This window comes from Embiotoca jacksoni, unplaced genomic scaffold (assembly GCF_022577435.1).
Source record: "Embiotoca jacksoni isolate LCO1_2020_lvr unplaced genomic scaffold, fEmbJac1.0.p SCAF_10, whole genome shotgun sequence".
In the NCBI taxonomy this organism is placed as follows: Eukaryota; Metazoa; Chordata; class Actinopteri; family Embiotocidae; genus Embiotoca; species Embiotoca jacksoni.
The window spans coordinates 12841716-12862512 of NW_027185230.1; the positions used below are offsets into that span (position 1 = coordinate 12841716).

Here is a 20797-nt window from a genome sequence, read left to right on the forward strand (position 1 = left end):
GGTGTTTTTGGGAGTGGGTTTTCTGCTAAAGCCTCTCCGCTCCCACACTTCATCCTCAAACTCTCGGCGTCACGTTGTCGATGATTAACTGTTATTTTTTTTTTTTTATTGCTGTATGGACGCGGTTGATGAAACCGATGCAGTCCTCCAGAAGGACCACGCAGTCGAATCCACACCTATCGTAACCTCCGGGAGAGGAAGATCGACTGCAGAACGGTCGTATCAGACGGCATTCGCTTTAAATGGGTGGACCTAATAAACTGGCAAATGAGTGAAGAGTTTTGTGATGTTGTGAGGTCTCTTTACTGCAATGTGTAACATTTAAAACGGTACTCACAAGCTGCCTCTTCTGGGAAGACTCAGCTCCTTCTGTGAAAGACAAGAACACGGTCATGAGTGCAAAAGCAAATCTCTTTTGTTACGCAGCGTCTCGGTTGATGTCAGTTTTTTTTGGTCTCCACTTGCAGTACTTGCTGTCGTCTAAGCGCAATACGCCCACGAACAGAAGAAAGTAAAGCCTGAGAGGTTACTTCACGCTATTAAATCACACAGAAGCTGCTGTGGCAACATCAGCAAATGTGCATATTTATTTCTTACGCCGGTGCTTATTCGATATTTAAGAAGAAAAGCATAGCCTGACAAATATCAAAAAAGATCACCAAAATGTTTTAAGACCAAAATAAACAAGGAGATCATTAAGGAAGCGATTTAAGTTGCGTTATAAACCTCGAGCACTTCCAACACTTTACAGCTTCAAAAACAGCCGACATATGGAGGGAGATCACAGAGCAGGTGTGAAACGGTTCCGTCAATTCCCCGAGAACCGGGAAAAGATGTTTTGAGAATCTGATTCGGGATGTCAAACTGTTCCTCTTGAATCACGTAACAGCTGGAAAAAAAAAAAGATCTGCACGCGGATCCTAATTGTGTGGACATTTTGTTTACTCTGCTTTATTTCACCTCGTTTACCTTTTAAGGTGCAAATTAAGTGCACAAGTATGAACAACTTTCACAATCTCCTCACGCCGTGTGAACTTCTTTTGGTTTCCTTAAATACTCTACATTGTATGGAGGTGAAGTCAGCTGCAGAAGGCAAAGCTGCACAGAGGTCAGAGTTCACTGAAACAGCTCAGCAAACAACAACGACCTTATTGATTTTCTGGAGGGATTTTTTTTTTTTTTTTTGCTTTAACAAGCTTGTTAAGGAATAATACAGAGGGGGCGGGGGGGGCAGTTGCAGTATGAATAGTCCTTGAAGACATCGAGCAACTCTGGCTAAATAACAAACTCTCACAAAATGTATCAGATCCTCTCTCTTGATACAATGGTGAAAATAAACAGTGAAAAAGAAGTGAAACTGCACCGCGACAGCATCAAAGACATGCATTCACGATTATGTAACTGGCATTAAATAATTATTCAAAATTTGGGTCTTCAGAAGTTAAAAAGTCCTTCTGACTTTAATTTTCTTCTTGAAAAGGAGATTAAAAAAAAAAAAACTTCGGCAGGCTCCGACTGAATTAAACTCGATTCTGTTCTACATTCAGGAGGTTCTATTGGCAGATCTGTGGGATCAATTAGTGGGAGATTAAAAATCTCTGGTATTGACGTCTTTAATGTGGCTAATTAAAAAATAAAAATAAACACTGTATCACATATTTAATAATAAGGGGGAAAAAAAAATTATTTTTTTGGTTTGCATGAATTTGAAAAAAAAAACTAAAACCATTCTTTAAACTGAACCAAAAACCGTGACAACAAAAGCAAACTGGAAGTCTCGTGAACCGTTTCAAACCCCGATTATATGAAGAAACTGAGTCGCGTGGCGTTATCCCCAACCAAAAGCCAAATAGTGTAACTACAAAGGAGGAAACACCTCTAGTTTACCTAAGAAGGTCAAAGACAGGCAGCCAGATCTGTACTCGGTTTCGGACGTTTAAACTTTATAGTAACAACACGCACAGCGCTTTTAGAAGGCTACGTTTGTTAGCATTTTAGCATGTCCCATCCACCCGCCCTCACCGCGCACGTGAACAAGTTCAGAGCCGGCAGATCTCCGGCCAACTAAACCTCCCGCCGATAACGGATCAACGGATGAAGTACGCACACGACACGCCGTCTTGTAATGCTTTTACTCGCAATCGTCCGGCTCGGCATCCTTTCGGAGTTTGGCCGGACTCGTGCCGTCTCGTACTTCTGAACACATAAAGAGAGAGAACTTAACGGGAGCTTTTGGTCGTTTCGGTACGGTGAACCTGCGGGACATTAAACACCTACCGGTGTGTCGTTTCGGGCTGCTTTTAAAAAGAAATGAAATGACGCGTTTGAATGAAACGCTCCAGAGGAGATATTTCTTCACCCATCATTTTTATTTTTTTTAATTACCCTCAGACAAGCACACCGTGTTTGGATCACTACATCCCCCTTTTACACTTAACAGCATGACGTGTTGTTGTTTTTTTGTTTGTTTTTAATTACAGTCAATTAATGTGACGAAACCGGGTGTTTTTTTTTTTTTTAAATCACCCTCAGCACATTTCTCTTTCACATCAGTAATATAAACCCGTGCAGCTCTGATTATTTGTTTTGAATCCTTCCCTCACGATCTGTCCTTTCCGTTGTAAGAGGGCACTGATAAATAACCGGGCTTTCGGATCTGCTTTTGGTTTGCGTCTACAAATCCCACCGATCCGATCGTCAGACGTTTCATCGCGTGATAGAAAACACCGATAAAGAGCGCGGCGCCTTGTCTCAGACGGCGCAGGACGCTGGGCTGATGCGTATTGGCTGCTCGAGTCAGCAGAAAGAAAAAAAAGAAAAAGTGCTAAGCCCCCGCTCTCCCTTTGCTATCAATTAGGGCTTAATGTCTGGCTTCCCCTGCTGCCTACAGAAGACCAAGGGCAGAGTGTTTCCTTGAGAGACACGACCGCAGCTAACACAACACTAATTACCACGGAGCGGACGGCCCCGCGCCGACGAGACGTCCACCAATCACAGCGCGCCGCCTCACAGCGTGAAGTCACATGTTCGTGCGAAATCAGCTCAGGCCTCGGGAAAATGTATTCAGGTGGCACTGCGTGACGGGATTTTAATGAAACGGACGCGTGCGCGCCTCCAGCTCTAATGTTTGGTTTGGTCTTTGTCTCGGCATTAGGTTTCCGTGTGTAAATAGGGCGGCTCCGACCGCACACACGTCGGGAAACCAAGTGAAGGCACTAATTCCACAAACAGTGGTGTTTAAAAAAAATAAGAAGAAGAATCATATGTAAAACGGCAATGCCAGAAACTCTCGAGGTCATAGAAACTAATCGCAGTTTCACAATATGGCAAAAAGAATTTAATTTAACATACGGTATTTCTATTGACTTTACAAAAAAGTGGACGGAGCTCCCGCGTCTGCAAAATGAGGCCGATGCACAAGTGCCTTAAGCTGCAATACCACCAGGTGCCACTAGAGGGTCGGCTTACTATGCTTATATGTTTATTGATTTAAGTACAATAAAAATATAATCCATACACTTTTTTCCTGTTTTAACAACCCTAAAAAAAAAAGAACAAACACTAAATAAAGCCAAATAAAATGAAGTTGCTCAAAAGTTCAGTATAAAAAGATGAATCAACTTGCTTTCTCTCTCTTTTTTTAAACATAAAAAGTGTCTTTTTTTTTTTGCTTTTATTTTGATGGTGCAGAGGAGAAAGACAGGATATGTAGAGAAACAGAGTCGAGGAATTACATCCGGTAAAGGTCCGGCTCATCTGGTGATGGGGAAAAGCCTAATTATTGCCTGACATCTTTGTTAAAAACTACGAAACATTGTGTGACCTCGCTGTAAACAGATACCGGTTGATCGGGGTGCCTCCGAGACCGTTGGTGGCGCTAAAGCTCCTCCCACAAAAGGAAGGAGGAGCAGAAGAAGAGGCATTAAAAGGAAGCGCACTCGTTCCAAATCGCATCCTTTTTCCTTTTTACGTTATACGCGGCGTTCAATCACGATGGATACGACCGAGAGGGTCAAAGTTCAAGGCGCGCTGAAGTAGTATGTCCCAATTGTAGACGTACTACATGCAACGGTACGTACTTTTTTAATGGCAGCTGTAGCCCCTGCTTAAGGTAAAAAAGAAATAGTATGCGATTCGGAACGTAGGGATTGTAATTTAAGTCGACTTTTTCTTCGTAACTTAATAATACTTCTGAGGAAAATGTTGACGTTCCCAACGGCCTCATCTTCTCCTTCTGCCATTATGCCTTTGGATTTCCTGCTTTATTTCACTTGTCCGCCGAGCTTGCCGAATTGCTAGCCTCTGTGGCTTCTAGACGCCGACAACAGGGAGTATTTTTTTTTTGCCGTCCATGTTGCCGTAACCTGGCAGCAACGTTCTCACGACCACTTCAACTCACAAGTCCCGTTTTTTTGAAGAAGGAGGATAAATTCGGCGAACCGGGGACAACAGCCACAAGTTCAATAACTCCCAATGCGGCAGAGCGTCCGTCAGACTCGGGATTGTTTCCTGTCACAAACAAACATGAGAGCTGTAAAACACGTTACTGCCGTCTCTTCATAATTCTTTCCATTCTCATTAGTTTTTCCTGCAACAAACTACAAATTATGAGGCATGTTTTCCTTTTTTTTTTTTTTTTTTTTTTTTTTGTCATTTAGTGCCACTGGTGAGCAGGTGTCACTGATCGTTACCATGGAAACTGGCTCCGAGTTTGGAGTTAGCCCGGGGATGAGTTGGCTAAGTTTATAGGCTTCAAATAAATGGGCCTCTGTTTGTGTGTCTCCCTTCAAACCGGGGGTCTCCAACCTTTTCTCTCAGAGCTACTTTGACAAAATGAAAGTGTCCGAGAGCTACTCGCGTTGAGTAACATTTATTCAGAGCTGAGCTCCACCCAAACCAGCTGAATAAGCTTCTTCAGTGTGAAAAATGAAAAAAGAATTCCCATCACACGCATTTTGTATCACAACACTTAAAATTCAACAGCATTTGCATGTTTTTTTTTTCCTCCCCTTTATGCATTTCTTAATGTTTTCAATTGAAGGGGAGGATATTTTCTTTATCTGCAATTACACAGATGTTCCGTAAATGCCCGCTGCAGTGAATGCAACCCTTTTGTATTTTCTTTTCTATTTACCTAATTTCCGAGAAGCCGTTTCTTGTGTCAAAGTCTCTGCTGCGTTTATATCCTCCGATCTCTGCGTGTTTCATGCAGGGCGGAGCTCGACCTCCGGTAGCAGCTACTGGGAGTTTGCAAGCTACGGGCTCAAAACGGATCTGAACCCCAACTCCCAGGTCGGTCTACAATACAAATCCTCAAATATTAACGATTAGATCTCTAAAAAGGAACACGGAGGATTTAAAGGCCGTGATATTTCCCGTTTTATTCCAATTTAGCAGCATTAGCTGACGACATGGAACAGTTTTTTTGTTTGTTTGTTTGTTTGTTTGTTTGTTTTCTTTAAATCACGGGGTCAGCGCACTTCACCTCCGTGTTCATTATCCCTCTAACAGGCATGTCTCACGATGTTGTCGGAGTCTGGCTGGAGCCTGAGCTTGCGTGTCGATGTCACGGTCAAGCGGCGTTTCAGACTCCCACCGCTGCAATATAAACAGCTCCGAGATCGGGCAGGAGAACTTAAATGAACGAGAGACCGTCGGGGGAACCCGGTTGTACGTGCAAGCATTCTCACCGAATGCCTTTTCATACAAAAGCACACAAATGTGAAAAACGTTATTTGGCGTTCGGCAATTTGATAACTTCACACGACGAACGCGAGCGAGTCGTTCCTGAAGCTTGGGTTGGATTTTTCTTCGCGGTTAAATTGTTTCGTCGGGTTATTGTCGGTTCAGCGTATCCTCCGAGAAGTCTATGTCTATAGACATAGTCTAAGTCTATGCACGAAGTCTATTGACGATGCGTGTAGCTGAGAGACACGAAAACCCAACGGAAAAGCCTTTAATTTCAATCTTTTGAAATATTCAAGATCTAATTTGGGAGAGCGATACCCACGACAACAATTTTTTTTTTTTTTAAAGTCAACATAACGTCTAATATAAACACAAGTATTTCTATTAAATCTGCACAGCTGTCAAAGAGGCAATGCAAACTGAGAGTAATTGAATGAAAAGCTTTCATCTTTGAAGGAGTCGGTCGGGGTAACAAACCAGGGATGAAAGCACATCTTGTACGTTTAATCATTTGTTTATCCCGTAATCTCGTCGGTGTTCGAGGGATAACAATTGTGACACGTTGAACCTGAGAGAGTGTGTTTGGTTCCACGGGGGTAAATGTCAATGAATGCCTTCGAGCAACAACATCTCATCTGCGAGACGCCACATCAAAGCAGCCGGTATTGCTCTTGTTTAAAAAAAAAAAAAAAAAGGCCAACGTGTAATGCTTCATTAATAATTCCCCTTGATTTATTTTGGAATTTTCAGATCAAAAGTGCGCTTAGTTTAACTGTAGCGTTGCTGCTGACTGGGCGAGGAAATCCCCGATCTCACGCGGGGTCACGACGTCGTGGAATCGACAGCTCGAGTGAATGAGAGACATCAAAGCTCTCTCTGGTCTTTCTGATTCACATCTGGATTGTTAATTTTGCCTGTAATTTACAAAACATGTCGGGATGATCGCTCGAGGATCGCTGACGACGTCTGCTGGTCCACTTTGTAATCAACAGCGATGCTGATTCAGTGTCGGAAACCCCGACGCAGCAAACCGTAGCTTTGGAAGACGTGTCGTTACGATGGCGAGGAAGATTGTGAAGCTGAAGCTGGAATTCGGATTAAAGAGAAATCTTTAATAAAAAGGTAAATCTGGGGTGTGTTGGTCTCTAAATGAAGTGAGGTCAGCTGCATTGATATCTTGAGGCAGTTGAAAAGTTGAAAGAGAATCACCAACAAAAACCTCGTCTTAAGTCAACGGCGCCGTATTTCACTATTATTTTAAGGGCGCATTATTAATTTTAGGGATGGAGCACAATTTTTGAATATTTGAATTGTCGTTATGATATAAAAAAAAAATTGATGACGAACTTTTAAAAAAAATGTTTTTATCTCCCCTGTTTTTACCGCCACCTGGTTGTAATGCGTTACTCCCGTCAGAAGGTGGCGGTAAATGCACGTAAAAGCTGTTTGCCAGCCGCCGTTAAATAAATTAAAGAGAAGAAAAAACACGTTGCTCCCCGTCTCCAAGAGCATTTCGGGTAAAAAACTGTGAGATTAAGAAGAAGATGCGGTGTGAACAGCAGAAAACACGCAAAGTCGACTACGGCCGTCAAAAATATTTCTTTCCCACTACTCGGCAAATCCGCCGTTACAACGGTTCCACTGTTAAAACTAGAAAAAGTGTACATTATTTTCCTTTTCTGCCAATAAATCCCACTAAATCCCAAAACACAACTTTTTAAATACTGCCGAGGGAAGCAATTTTAAGAAGCTTCATAGATGCGCGATCGACTTTAGGGGTTAAAATGCGTTTTGTTTTGCACAGTTGTGAACTTTTGCTCGAACAGAAACGACATCATTTTACAGTTGCAATCACAATAAACGTCTTTCAAAAGAAATCCGACTGGACATATTCACATTTGGCGCCTTTGTAAGAAGAGTACAGTTCGACGGTTTTCATGCCTTGAATGAATTAAGAAGCTCTTTCGAGTGACAAAAACATCTTTATTGAAGAACTTCAAACTAAACGCGAGCCTCATCATCTTGGCAACCTGAACGTTGCTTCAAAAGTCAGAGACCTGAAGTGTATGCGGAGATTAGGAAAGGTCAACGAGATCGATGGAGGCCGTTATCTGCCCCGAACACACGTGTGGCAAAGGAGCGGACGCCACATTATTAGAATTGATGGAAGGTCGTCTTAAAGTGCATACATTGACCTTCGGGAGCGAAACGAAGCGGCCGAGACGTTTAAAAAAAAAAATAAATAAATAAAAAAGTCGATGACCTGTAATTCTGATCGTATCGAAAACAACATGTGAGCGGCTGTTTGTTTTTTTATTATTAACAATGACAAGTGCACGAGTAAAAACGCGAGTGGAAACCCAACCCGGAGAGTTATCGATTTCTGCCGCAGCGGGAGGAGATTCGGACGGCGGTTTAGAAAAAGCTGTGCTGATTAAATCTGGAGGCATCCTCACTTTTTTTTTTTTTGTTGTTGCTCGTAGCAGCATGTTAGGCGTCATAAATGCTTAATCCACTGCCTCCGTCCAGTGTTGTAAGAGGGGAAACGATTCATTAGTGGCGGCGAGCATCGCGTTCCTCCAAGTTTGAGGATGTCTCTTTCCGTTTTTAACGAGGAGCTCCTTTTAATGTGCGGACAATGTCCTTTATTTATTTATTTTTTTAAACTTGATATGGATTCAAAACTTATTACACCTTTATGAACCGTATTCAGTGTTTTGCTCTGGTCAGACAGCCCTAGGGAGGGTGGGGTTGGGGGTAGGGGGGGGTGTTTAGCAGCTGTTCACACGAGGCCTAAATGTAGATAAGTAGAAAGACAAAAATATCATACTTGGCAACTTTTTTTTTTTTTTTTTTTGCATACAAAAGTATGTGAAGCGCTAGAACTAGCAGTTAATTTAAAAAGGTGAAATTAAAAGTGTTTTTCGTCAATGGGGTGATAATTAGGTACGAGTGAGTGAGCTTTAAAGCACCACTGTAAAACCGTACTTTGCGAAACGCGTCTCGGGGATGGGCATTTTAAAACAACAACAACAACAACACAATGCATGAAATGCCAATCTAAAATTAGGTCATTCAAAACCGCACGGACGGATCCCTCTTCAAAAAAAAAAAAAAACCAACTGTTGAAGATTAAAAGAGTGAAGGGTTAACATTTCCAGTGCTGAGGCCGAATATGAACATCAGGGACGACAGGCGCGACGCGGTTTGAAGAAAAGCGGTCGACCGTCTGGGAAACCAAATTTTGTATTTTTTTATTTTACCTGCCCGGTTGGACATAACCTGCAGACATCGATCTCCGAACAGACAAAGCAGGTTTGTCTAAATGAGGATTCACAGAAGAGCGCCTCACATTTCCCAGCGGACGCACCCGAGTTACTGAGCTGCGAAAACCTGGAGAGGTTTCAGTCAGGGACGAAAGAAAAAAAAAAAAGAAAAAAACATCGACACGCCAGAAAAGTGGAGACTTTTATTTTTCCCCCTCATCGTAATCAGTCCCTGACGTGACGCTTAACGTGACAAATGTTGCGGGGCAGTAGATTATATCAAGAGATCGTCTTTAGATCCTCTCTGAAGGAAGATGTATCACTCTGTAAGGATGCTTCGCCCGTTTGATTGCAGTTGATATCTGTAGTTTGTAGCTATAATAATCACAGTTTAAGTGGAGGTGATTAAGCATATTAGTCAAATATAATTTTTTTTTTATAGATGAATTAAGTTATATGCATTTTTTTTTTAAAAAAAGGGCCCCGGCAAAGCAGAAACTTGCCAATTAAAAGCCGACCGGCCAGCGACACGGGGATCAGACGCGTCGCTTAAATCTGTCGATTTTTTTTTTTAACATTTTCTTTTTTTTTTTTAAGCGAACGCATCCAACAATTCGGTGAAATATTTGTTTCCGTCTTCCCATATCCAGTTGCTCACCGGCCGGGAGTTACCGTCGTTAAAAATGAGGCTCTTCTGACGTCACGGCGTACCGGCAAACCGGGTCATTTGCATTTAACCGACAGCTTTTCTCACTGTTTAATGTGGACGGGTGTCTGTTGAAGTTCGACAGGAGCAAAATGCAAATGACGGAAAGCGACGCACGAGCTCCAGACGACAGACGGCACGAACAGCTGGAGACGACAGAGGACCGGCAAACGGCGATGACAAAAGACAACCAGCCCCGGTTTAAACAAGTAGGTGCTGTGAGGACAGCGGGGGGAAAAAGGCAAACGCCACAGAAAAGCACAGACTTGGGCCGTAAAATGTGTAACGGGGAGGGAATTTGTGCCAAACAAAATTAAATAAATGAAAAAATGCTACGAAAATCACAAGGACACAAACACATTCATCAGATTAGCTATTGATTCGTTTGTGGGACGCAAGATGAGCAGACAAATTATCATGACACTTGCAGAGTGTAAAAAAAAAAAAAAAAAAAAAAGCTTTCTGGACAGACAACTCTACTCCCTCTGTAGGCCGGATCAAATATAGATAAATTAATTTCTAAAACTTTAAATCAAATTTTTCCCACAATTACCATCAGATTTGTACGTATTCTGTAGAAAATTGTAATCCTCTTGAGACAACTATTTACTTAAAATACATGAATATAGCCCTTTATGGACTACTTGACCAACTCTATAATTCAGCCAGCTGACTAACAGATGCACCCCCCCCTTTTTTTTTTGTTCTTTAATGTTATTTCGTTTAATTATTTTAGGTTTTTTTGAGTTTTGTCTTGTGTTATATCTTGTAATTTATGTCTTTAGTGGCAGCAAGCGTCAACCAGCAGAGACATCGCCCGTTGGTTTGTGAACGTCCGACACGGAAACCTCGAGTTGGGATTTTGGCCGGCGCCATCTTTGCTAGTTCGGAGCGGTTTTTTCGAGCCAGAGGTGATCATATTTGGGCGAGCTGGGGCGGAGCGAGCGGTGGATCCGACTCCATCTGATTGGAAACCCGACGACACCACGTCCCGCCCACCGATCTGCATCACAGGCCTGTCAATCAAACAGACACCCCCCCCCCCCCACGATAACGCGGCTTTTTGAGACCTATTTTTGAATTGACGACGGGATTATTTTCAAACGGGCCGCTGGAAAACGAATAAGAAGGAGCGACTTTAGCTCACAACACCGAGATAAGTCGTGGAGAAATTTTACTGACTTAGAATCTAATGAGAGAAGTTGAATGGGAGTCTACGGAGGCTTTTTTTTTTTGGAGCCGACCCTCTAGTGGCAATCGGTGGTATCGCAGCTTAAGCCACTTCTGCATCGGCCTCAATTTTTCAGACCCGGAAGCCACGTCCACTTTTATATACAGTCTGTGAGTGGCACGACACACAGATGAATGTGTTGTTTGTCCCAGCCACTTGAGAAGTGTGTTTGTAAAAATGGATTTTTTTTTTAAATTTTTTTTTTTTGTGTGCAAAGATTCGATAAGAAATTACATTAAAATATCAAATGCAAAACATTCAGAAATGTCTGAGAAACTTCAAACGTGCTCATAATCTCAAAAGAAACACTTCGTTGTTTTTGTTTTTTTTAATCAACATGGGCTCCCAGTGATGACAGATGTTGTCTTTCGAGACGATTTTTCTTCCTCAAGGAGAAACTTACCTTTTAAACCTGACCCCTTCAATAAGTACAACACTGCTGCAGCTGATAGAAACTCGCCGTCTAACACGAGGACACTTCAGCACAGGAGCCGTTTTGTTTCGTCCGTCAGACGGGAAAAGCTTTGTCCTTTTTCACTCGTCCCTCTCAGACGAGAGCTTTCCTCGGGTGCTTCGGCGAAAGCACTTATTTTCCCGTCGTCAAATTAGCACAAACAACAACAACATGTCGGCGCTCTCGTGACAACCTAATTTGTACCTAGTTATGTTAATACAAACAGGGGTTGGTGGGTGAGCTCTGGTAGGGCAAAAAAAAAAAAATGTTTTTTTAATTCGTGACAGCAAATGGGCTTTCTGATACCGCAGCATCGCGTCGCGGTCGGCCGGGGCTGCGTCTCACCGGCTGGCTCGCACCGCTTCAACACAAACGGCTCTTCGGAGGCGCACAATGTCGCCCGCACTCGTTTGGGCAGACGCCTCTCGTTACGATATATATGTGTATATATATATGTATATATATGTATATATACATACATACACGCCGAACCTCATTAGAGTAGAAACACAACGACAAACACTAAAACAGGAGGTTGGAGTCGCTTGTTCCACTGAAAATGCAAAATGCCCCTCAGATACTCTGCTGTAGATATACGGAGACGTTTAGTTAAAGGGACGTTCAAAAAAACACCGAGCATACGCACATATTCCTCTGAAAAATATTGAACATTGTGTCGATCGGGTGAAAACACGCACACACACAATGTCGAGAAGGAGAAACCGCACGAACTTGGAGGAAGGGGTTTCATAGGTGCAGACCGAAATAGCTGGAAACGGACAAATGCAAAAGGTATCCATGGTAACAGCTGGACGCAAACACAAAGAGGATATGTTGTATCACAGGACACAATAAATACAATTTACCAAGTTGTTTGAACCAAACGAGTTTCCTTTGGAACATTTCGACTTTATTCATGAAATCGAACTAACTTTAACTCTAAATTGTGACTTTAGTCACAAAATTTTGAATTTATTCTCGAAACATTTCCTTTTTTTTTAAGCAAAATTTTTAAAAAAAATTTTAAAAAAAAAAATCTTTTTTTTTGTGGCCCTAATACACCCACAAACGCCAACGTACGCTGACGTGCAACCAAATTAAAACACCAACGCATTCTGTTGTCGGTATTAAGATTATTATTTACAACAGTGCATCACATCACTCAACTAATTGTCTCATTCATTTATATTCAGCAGAACTAAAATAAAAGTAAGCAGCAGAGAAAGACACGTGAGGCTCGCGTAGCCATCAACACCATTAATAATATATACTATGATAATACGATTATAAAACTAATGTAAACTTCACTTTATATCAACAGTCTAGAAACAAACGCATCACACTGACAGGCAGTCGTACTAAACTGAGCAACACACTTTGGCCGAGCCGTTCATTTAGAGAGCTCATTAATGGGTCTTGATAGTCGGAAACGATAATCCTCCTGCGAATTGTCGGGGAGTCGCGTTTGGTTTCAAAAAGCCAAAAAGTAAATTGCGCACACTGTCATATTCATCAGGAATCAACACGCACACTGAAGCTTCCTCCTGTTGTTCTCCGCGATCGAGGATCGAGTTGAAAACTCACCAAAGCATCACTGAACGCCACCGCGAAGGTTTCTCAGCAGGACACGCGTGCACGCACAATTCTTCGAATCCAACTTTCTGCAAGAACGCAACTTTTTAGGAAACAAATCCTCTCATAGATTTAAGAATAAACACTAAAGTCTTAAAAATACAAATAAATGATAATAAAGCCACTATTGCACTGCAGCTACTGGACTGTGATCGACTTTTGGTACTAGGCACTTTTCTGGATTGAATTTGAATTTTACCGCCGCAGGTAGTATATCCACTCGTCACTGCACTTTTAGACAGCGTCGTTTCTATGGCAACGCCACACTAAACTGCCTTTACGTCACCCAGCGAGCTGAGACCGTCCATCGGCTACCCAGCACCTCCTCTGTTGACCACACGGGGCAGCAGCGGCTCAGGCCGCGGAGCAGGTTGCCCACTAATCATAAAAGGTTGGGGGTTCGATCCCCAGTTCTTCTCGCCCACACGTCGAAGCGTCCTTGAGCAAGACCTTTTACTTTTAGCTCAACTTCCTTTGAAGCTCGATGGGATGACACCAAAAATAGCACCGGGTACTAGCCACAACTTTTGTCCGAAGTTTCGTTGGTCGGGAAAAAAAGGCTTTATGAGACTTTGATTTGTGTTTGTTGAGAAAATGAGCTGAAACAGCACTTTTAATTGAACAATTTTGAGGATGGGACTGAGATCGAGTCAGATGTTGTTCCTCTGGCCGACTCTACATCTAAAAGTGTTATTTCACAGTAGTGAAGCGAAGACAAATGTAACGCTCGCATCTTTCCACGTGTCCGTGCCCCCTCTCTCTCAAACCCCCCCTCCCCCGCCCCCCCCCCACCACCACCACTCGCCAACAGCCCGGACGCCCTCCATACTGTAAGCAGTCCGGTCCTCACCACCCACTCTACATAAACAAGGTCTGACTTGAATGATGTCATCCCCTTCCTGGTCGGGGGAATGAATGTGGAAACTGTGGAGCTGAACCGGCTGAATTCATTTGCCTGACAAACTAACTTCCGTGTTGTTCCTTTTGCATGAGAAAGTTCGAGTGAACCACGTTGTGTCCGTTGTGTTTGGTTTAGCCGGCACAACGATAGGGAACATAAAGGAGGCTTGTGTGGGAGAAGAAGGCGGGCGGGCGAGCGAGCGAGGAGGAGGAGGAGGAGGAGGAGGTGTCCAACAAAAGGAATGAAAGAGATTAGGGCAACTGTGCACAAAATTACAATTTGGGAAACTTTCAATAAATCCAATTACAAAAGGTGGGTTTTTTTTTATTTGGGGGAGGTGGAGGTGTTTTTTTTTTTTTTTTTTTTTTTGGGGGGGGGGGGGGGTTCTCCAGAGAAACTCATTAAGACCATCAAGAAAATATTCAAAGAGCATAAATTAAACGTCAGCATTTCCTGCTGTCTCATTTTCACAGAGATTCATAATCACAGAGGAACACATTGACACCAAATTGGTGAACATGAAAGTCAAATGTTGTGGCTTTATTCTAAAGAGTTGCTCGACAGCTAAATAAATAAAACATTACAGGAGGGGAAAATCTGTTTTCAAAATATGCTGAATTTACGTTTTGTTGTTTTTTTTAATGGTGAAATTAACAGTGTAAAAGCTGTTTTATTGGTTTAATTCATCAGCCGGAGTGCATCCTAATTACGATGGATCGCAAGGAGTTTGTGATTCCAAACACTCGCAGCAGTTTGAGCTGAATTTAAAAGAGGCTCCCCCCCCCCCCCCTTTTTAAAAAAAAAACATGTTTATCAATTACTCCGTACGTGGCCCCGATCAGAGTAAGCAAAAAAAAAAAAAAAAAAAAAAAAGAAGATAAATCAAGTCCAATTCATGCTTCATTACGGCAGCTGCCGCAGAGTTTGAAGAAATCACCACTGAAGTAAAACAACGAATGGATGAAACACGCTGCTGGATGAAATACAAGCAAATCTATTTTTACACTTTCATTTACATGTGGCGTTACGGCAGCAACATTTCTGACAAAGTACATCGTTTATCAGGGGTGTCGTCCTGACCTCGGCTCACGTCTCAAAATCCCGATTTCTGACAGAAAGGACTAAAAGCCTCGCCGGGCTCTCGATTATCATAAAAAGTCAATAAAGAGCACGAGGAAAGCCTCTTTCTTAAAACACACGACGAAGACGTCACGTTTTCCTCCCGCCGGCGGCGAAAAACGCAAATGAAATGTGGAAAGAACCGATTTGCCCGTTTGGAAAACTGTTTTGGACGCAAACCCGTGTGAGCTATTATTTAACGAGAGGGAACAAAGTAATGAGGAGCCACAAAAAGTGTTGCTGTGGAAAAAAAAAAAAAAAAAAGAATAAACGACAACAACAAAACAACAACTCTCCTTCTCGGGACGCTGCCGAGAGATTCTCTCGTATGCAGGACACACAGTGTGTTAACACGGGGGAGGGGGAGGGGGGGAAGGGGGTCTCAAAGTCTTAACTGTGCTCAGGTAATAAAATAAAAAGAGCAAACACACACACACACACACACACACACACACACACACACACACACACACACACACACACCGCAGAAGCAGCTCCGCGCACACGTACTCGGCTGCGTTTCCTCTCCTACCTGTAGCCCTCGTCTCCGCAGGATACTGGACTCGTCCATCGTCCGGAGACCCCGACCGATCACGCCAGCCTCACCGGTGCACAGCCATGCTGCACTGCCTCGCTCCAGCCTCCCGCTAACCCTTCCCTTTTCCCTTTTTCCCTTTTTTCCCTCTCCTCCTCTCCCTCCCTCCCTCCTCTCCCTCCCTCAGGCTAAATCTGATCTTAGCAGCTGCTAAACACTTCCATCGGAACTTATCTGATTGGAGGGGGGCCGGTCAGCTGACGCCTCTCCCTCTTGTTTCCTCTCCTCTGTAACTTCAGGAGTGAAGAAGGAGGAGAGAGAGAGAGAGAGAGAGAGAGACGACGGAGCAGAGAGAGGGAGAGAGAGAGACAGAGATATAGGCAGGTCTAATTCAGCGTAGCAACGGGTGGAGGGGTGAACGGGAGGTGCGGAGCAGGGGGACGAGAGGGGAGCACTCCCCCACCCCGAGACTCATTCCTCACCCGCGCTCCCGAGATGACCATGAAAATGAGAGGATATCCTTCCCCAGGCATTGTTTCTGCTCCGACCTCCGCGGCATCCCGTCTGCGGCAGGAGGAAGCTCGCCCATGACGACTACCGAACACACACACACACACACACACACACACCTGAGTGGGTTTAGGTGAGTGACAGAAACGTGATGGCTGGGCTGGGATTATAAAAGTAAAAAAAAAAATAAAAAAAAAAGCGAAACGGAGAATTGCATGTGGAAAAAAATTTAACAGCCGGGCTCGGTGTGTAAAGCATTCCTCCCGAAGAGCTCTCAAACCTGCTGGGAAAACACCACGGGACAAAAAACAAAACAAAACAAAAAAAAAACACTTCCTTCTTTCCCCGAAACGAACCCCGCGACCGAATCGCTATGCCGGGTGACACAACCTGTTACATCTACATCTGCATATATCCGTCCGGCTGTCACAGTACCTGCGCCGCGACACACCTCCACAGTAAAAAAAAACAAACAAAACAAAAAAAAAATAACATGAGTTTGGGAGGCAGCGAGATCTTCACACTTACTAAACTCCCATGTCCCCACACCATCCCGGTTTATTACCATTTGTAAAAAACAATAAGTTGTTTCCGTGCTGCCAGTCATTTTGCATTCTTTAACCCCCCCCCCCCACCCCCACCTCTCTCTCTCTCTCCCCTCCATCCCCCTCCCCTCCTCTTCTTCTCTCACTCATTTCCATTCACTCTAGTAGCGCTCTGTGAATATTAAGTGGACACCCACCCGCCCCTTTCCATTCTCCTCATCTCCAGCCATGCTCAAATGATTTCTCTCGGAGAGTGCTGGCCCCCCCCGAATGACAGCCGATACGACAGCTCGGGGATCGTCGGGACAGGTGAGCACTTGCGACAACTTTTTTTTTTTTTTTTCCTCTCTCTCATTTTGAAACCCCCGAGCGCCGCCGTGCTGATAAGACAGCCGAGAGGAGAGAAAAGCTCAGGTGCTCGGGTAATCAGCCCGTTTTTTTTTTTTTTTTTTTAATCTATTTATTTTTTTCTAAATAAACCCCCTTAAAACCTGAGAGGACGAGGATTACGGCAGTCAACTTTTTTTTCAACTCGAACAATGCCCCTCCAGATTACCTGCGGGAATAAAAAAAAAAAAGAATCCTGTTATGTTCGACTGACTGGTCTCGAGTCGCTGCTCCGTCCGCGGCTGCTCAGAGGAGCAATTAAGAAAAAACTCCGACGTCGGGCGAAGGTGAAGATGAAGAGCCGCAGGAACATGAAGGGGGGGGGGGGGGGGGGGGGGGGTTGTGGTTTACTCAACACACAGAGTCCCCGTTTCTCCGTTGTACACGGTGGCTGCAACACGCACCAAAGTCACTGCACTCGTGTTAACACAATTAGTCGATAAATCGATTAGCCGCCAGGGAACTTATTTGGAAAGTCCGTTGATAATCAATGAATTTAAGTCATTCTATAAAAAAAAAACTTAAAAAAAAATACTGGAGCCCGAGCGGTGCATATGTTGGCCAATATGTGCCAATACAAAAACTCTTTTTAAACCACACATATTGCAGAAATAGACGCCGGAGGTTCATTAGAAATTCTCCGTTTTTTTGTTTTGTAGTGATTTATAATTATTACATTCCCTATGAAGATTACGGTTTCCGTGCACCGACGTCAGCGTGGACAATAAACTGTAAAATATCCAGCCTCCATGACAAGAGAATGTTTGTTTTGAGGGATCGTTGCAAAAAAACCCTCAAAAAAACCCAACGTGTTTATATAAACTGCATATAAAAGTACATGTAAGCATATCGAGCCCCGGTAAAGGGCGTAATACACCTTCCCGTCCACTAGAGGGCACCGCGTCTTTGACATGCCTGGCATCGTCTAGATAGGTGATAAGAACACGTAAATAAACAGAAGCAGGTCACTTGATTGAGGTCATGTGCCAAAAACCCGTTGATGAAGGGAATGAGGCGCAAAGTTTCTAAATGTTTTTGTTTTCCTAAAGATGCGACACATCGACACGACTTGCAAGGCAAAGACGCCACATTGATACGCTTCCCTCTAGTGGGCGTGCGGTTGTATTACACGATTTGCCGAGATAACGGGTTTTGTATATCGGTAGAAGTACTGATATTGGAATTATTTTACTTAACCGTCCAATATTGGTATTGGTCCCAAAAACCCAACACTTAATGGCTCAAGCTTCTCAATTTAATAATAATAATTTAAAAAAAAATAATAATAATTTATGGACATTTCAAAGATAAAATATTCAGGGCTGCAACTAATGATTATTTCTACTATCGATTAAATCGGCTGATTATTTTCTCGATTCATAAATGAATCACTTTGTCTATAAAATGTAAATCAATAGTGAAAGAAGCCTGAAATGATCTCCCACAGCCCAAGGTGATATATTCAGATTGTTTTTTGTTTTTTTTATTCGAGTCCAAGTCCAGGAACACAAAGACGTTCGGTTTCCTATCTGATCGAACAAAGAGAAACATCAAAATCCTCCATTTTTAGAAGCCAGCACGAGAAAAATGTATACAAATACTAAAATGATCCACTAATTACTAATATAGTAGCCGTTTCGTTTCTGTCAATCAACTAAACCTTTGGCTCATCACTTCAGCACTAGAGAAGCTATTTGATATGAATGATCGCAATTATTTAGTTATTTGTCCTGTTATTTTGAACATGAATAGATCAAAAATAATCGAGAACAAAAAACACAGTGGGCCATTTGTAGAAAATAATCAGACAAAGCGAAGCTGCTTCGAGGTGGGTTTCGGGGGGGGGGGGGGGGGGGTGTCAGCCACGAAAGGCAGGGAGTTTGAGCCGACGGCCTCGGAGCAGGGCCGGAGAAGAGCCTCTGGGAAAAGTCCAGGACTCATTTCCTCCTGGCAGGTGGACAGCAGAGGTTGTTATCACCTTTGGAGAAAGAGGGGGAAAAAAAAAAAAAAAAGGGAGCGCCGGCACTGAAAGCATGCAGAGATCGCTGATTGAGTGACCCGCAAGCCTCGGCTCCGGCCCGAGCTTATCAGACCCGAGAGGTGACCTGCAGATGTGAGGCGGTCAGAGGAGGCACGCGGCCTGTGAAGAGAGCAGCGACGACAAGAAAGAGTCTATTCCCTCAATACAAAGCGATGCAAAAAAAAAAAAAAAAAAAAAAAAAAAAAACATCAGTCCAAAAGCCAAAGGAGAGAGAATATCCAGCCATATGATAAAGCCCCGTGGAGCCAAACCTTCCCCCCCCCCGTGCACGAAGCCGGTCTTAAACCTTGACAACAAGTGCAAAGATGGTAACCAAGAAACAACCGACGGCAGCGACGCATCACTCTGTAAAAACCCTCTCCGGCTTTTCAATTTGAAATAAACTGGAGATGCCGTGTAAACGTATGCATTTCGTGAGATGAAAACGGATGTCGGGTCAAGTCCACTTGGGTGGGGGCGGGGTGGGGGGGGATCCAATAGGCTTTCTTCTCCGTACGTTTTTGTCTCGTTTCAAAAGAAACGCAAAGTCGTGTGACACCGTCGCATTTGAACTTCACAACGGAGGGAAAAAAAAAAAAGAAAAGAAAAAATCGCATCTGAAGCCAGAATGGATGACGGGCGGCCGAACGTCTCAAAGCGCGGCGACTTCATCTGGAGTGACAGTTTCATTTATATCGCGTAAACATGTTTACAGTGACTCACGGCAGGTGATAACAAAAACAGTGGTGAGCTGGTGTTATTTTTCTCCCCTCACGGTTGAAGAATACAAATTTCAATGCGTTCGGCTGCTACCTGAACCCGGTCTCTCTTTGTTGTTGTTTTTTTTTTTTTTTATTTCAACGGGACTTGCGGGTAAAATAAAGGTGAAACACAATGAAATAGAAATGTACAATCTCTTCTATAATAATCAGTCCCTCCACGAAATCGCAATTATTGCAAATTTGAGCAAGCTCAGCGATATTTGCGGGGGTTTTATCTAAAAAAAAAAATAAATAAATAAAAAAATGTCGTCGACCCTTTCCGAACAAAACTCGCTTCATAAAAGAAAAATATCTGGTAATGTACAGTCGGCTTTACAGGCTCTGTTCGCTCTCCTCTCACCATCAAAACAAGCCAGTAGTGCCCGAAGGGAAAACCGGAACAAAAGGAAGTGACGGCGTTTATGGGAAATGTGGTCTTATTAGTTTTGTACACAGTTTTAGTCATAAGAGACTGCACTTCGTTTTTGTGCATACAGTAGGCCTATGTATTGAACCGATATTATTTAAAAAAAATATTTAAAGCATTTGGTTTTTTTTTTTACAAGGAAAGAAAACAAAATACTATTTAATATTCGCTATTCAGCTCTTAATTCAAAGAGAACAGCTTTTAGGTGCATTACCGCCACCTTCTGGCGATTGTAGTGCATTACTACCAGGTGCATTAAAAAAAAAAAAACAAGGGAATTAGGACAAGATGATACGCTCATTTCCTTTTGAAGACCATGGAAAAAAAAAATTTGAATTATTACCTACCAAGTGGTGAGGTGAAGAACTACAGAATGAATTATGTTACCGTCAGCTCAGGAAAAAAAAGACATATACGTGAAATACATGCTTCTACTGATTAAGCAATTACAAACAACGGTAAACAGCAGTATACAGTTTACACACAATAATGTGCTGAATATGCAAATGGGTCATATCTTTTTTTTAAAGAAAACCACACAACTGGAGCTCCAATCCTATAGTAGCCATGAAGAGACCAGAGAACAAAGACGGGTGCAGCAGGTAAACAGATCAA

The 20797-nt window shown here is 43.0% G+C and overlaps 1 protein-coding gene across 5 annotated transcripts in view; it reads right to left on the reverse strand.

The window, feature by feature from the left end:
- mast4 (microtubule associated serine/threonine kinase family member 4) overlaps nucleotides 1-20797 on the reverse strand; it is a 95518-nt gene that overhangs the window by 46858 nt on the left and 27863 nt on the right. For 4 of the 5 annotated variants that reach the window (XM_069167943.1, XM_069167935.1, XM_069167952.1 and 1 more), the window contains exon 4: nucleotides 338-369. In XM_069167943.1, coding sequence (XP_069024044.1) covers nucleotides 338-369 — 32 coding nt within the window. Of the gene's footprint in view, nucleotides 1-337; nucleotides 370-15529; nucleotides 15635-20797 lie in introns of those variants that run through there. The other variant, XM_069167987.1, reaches the window with a different exon arrangement.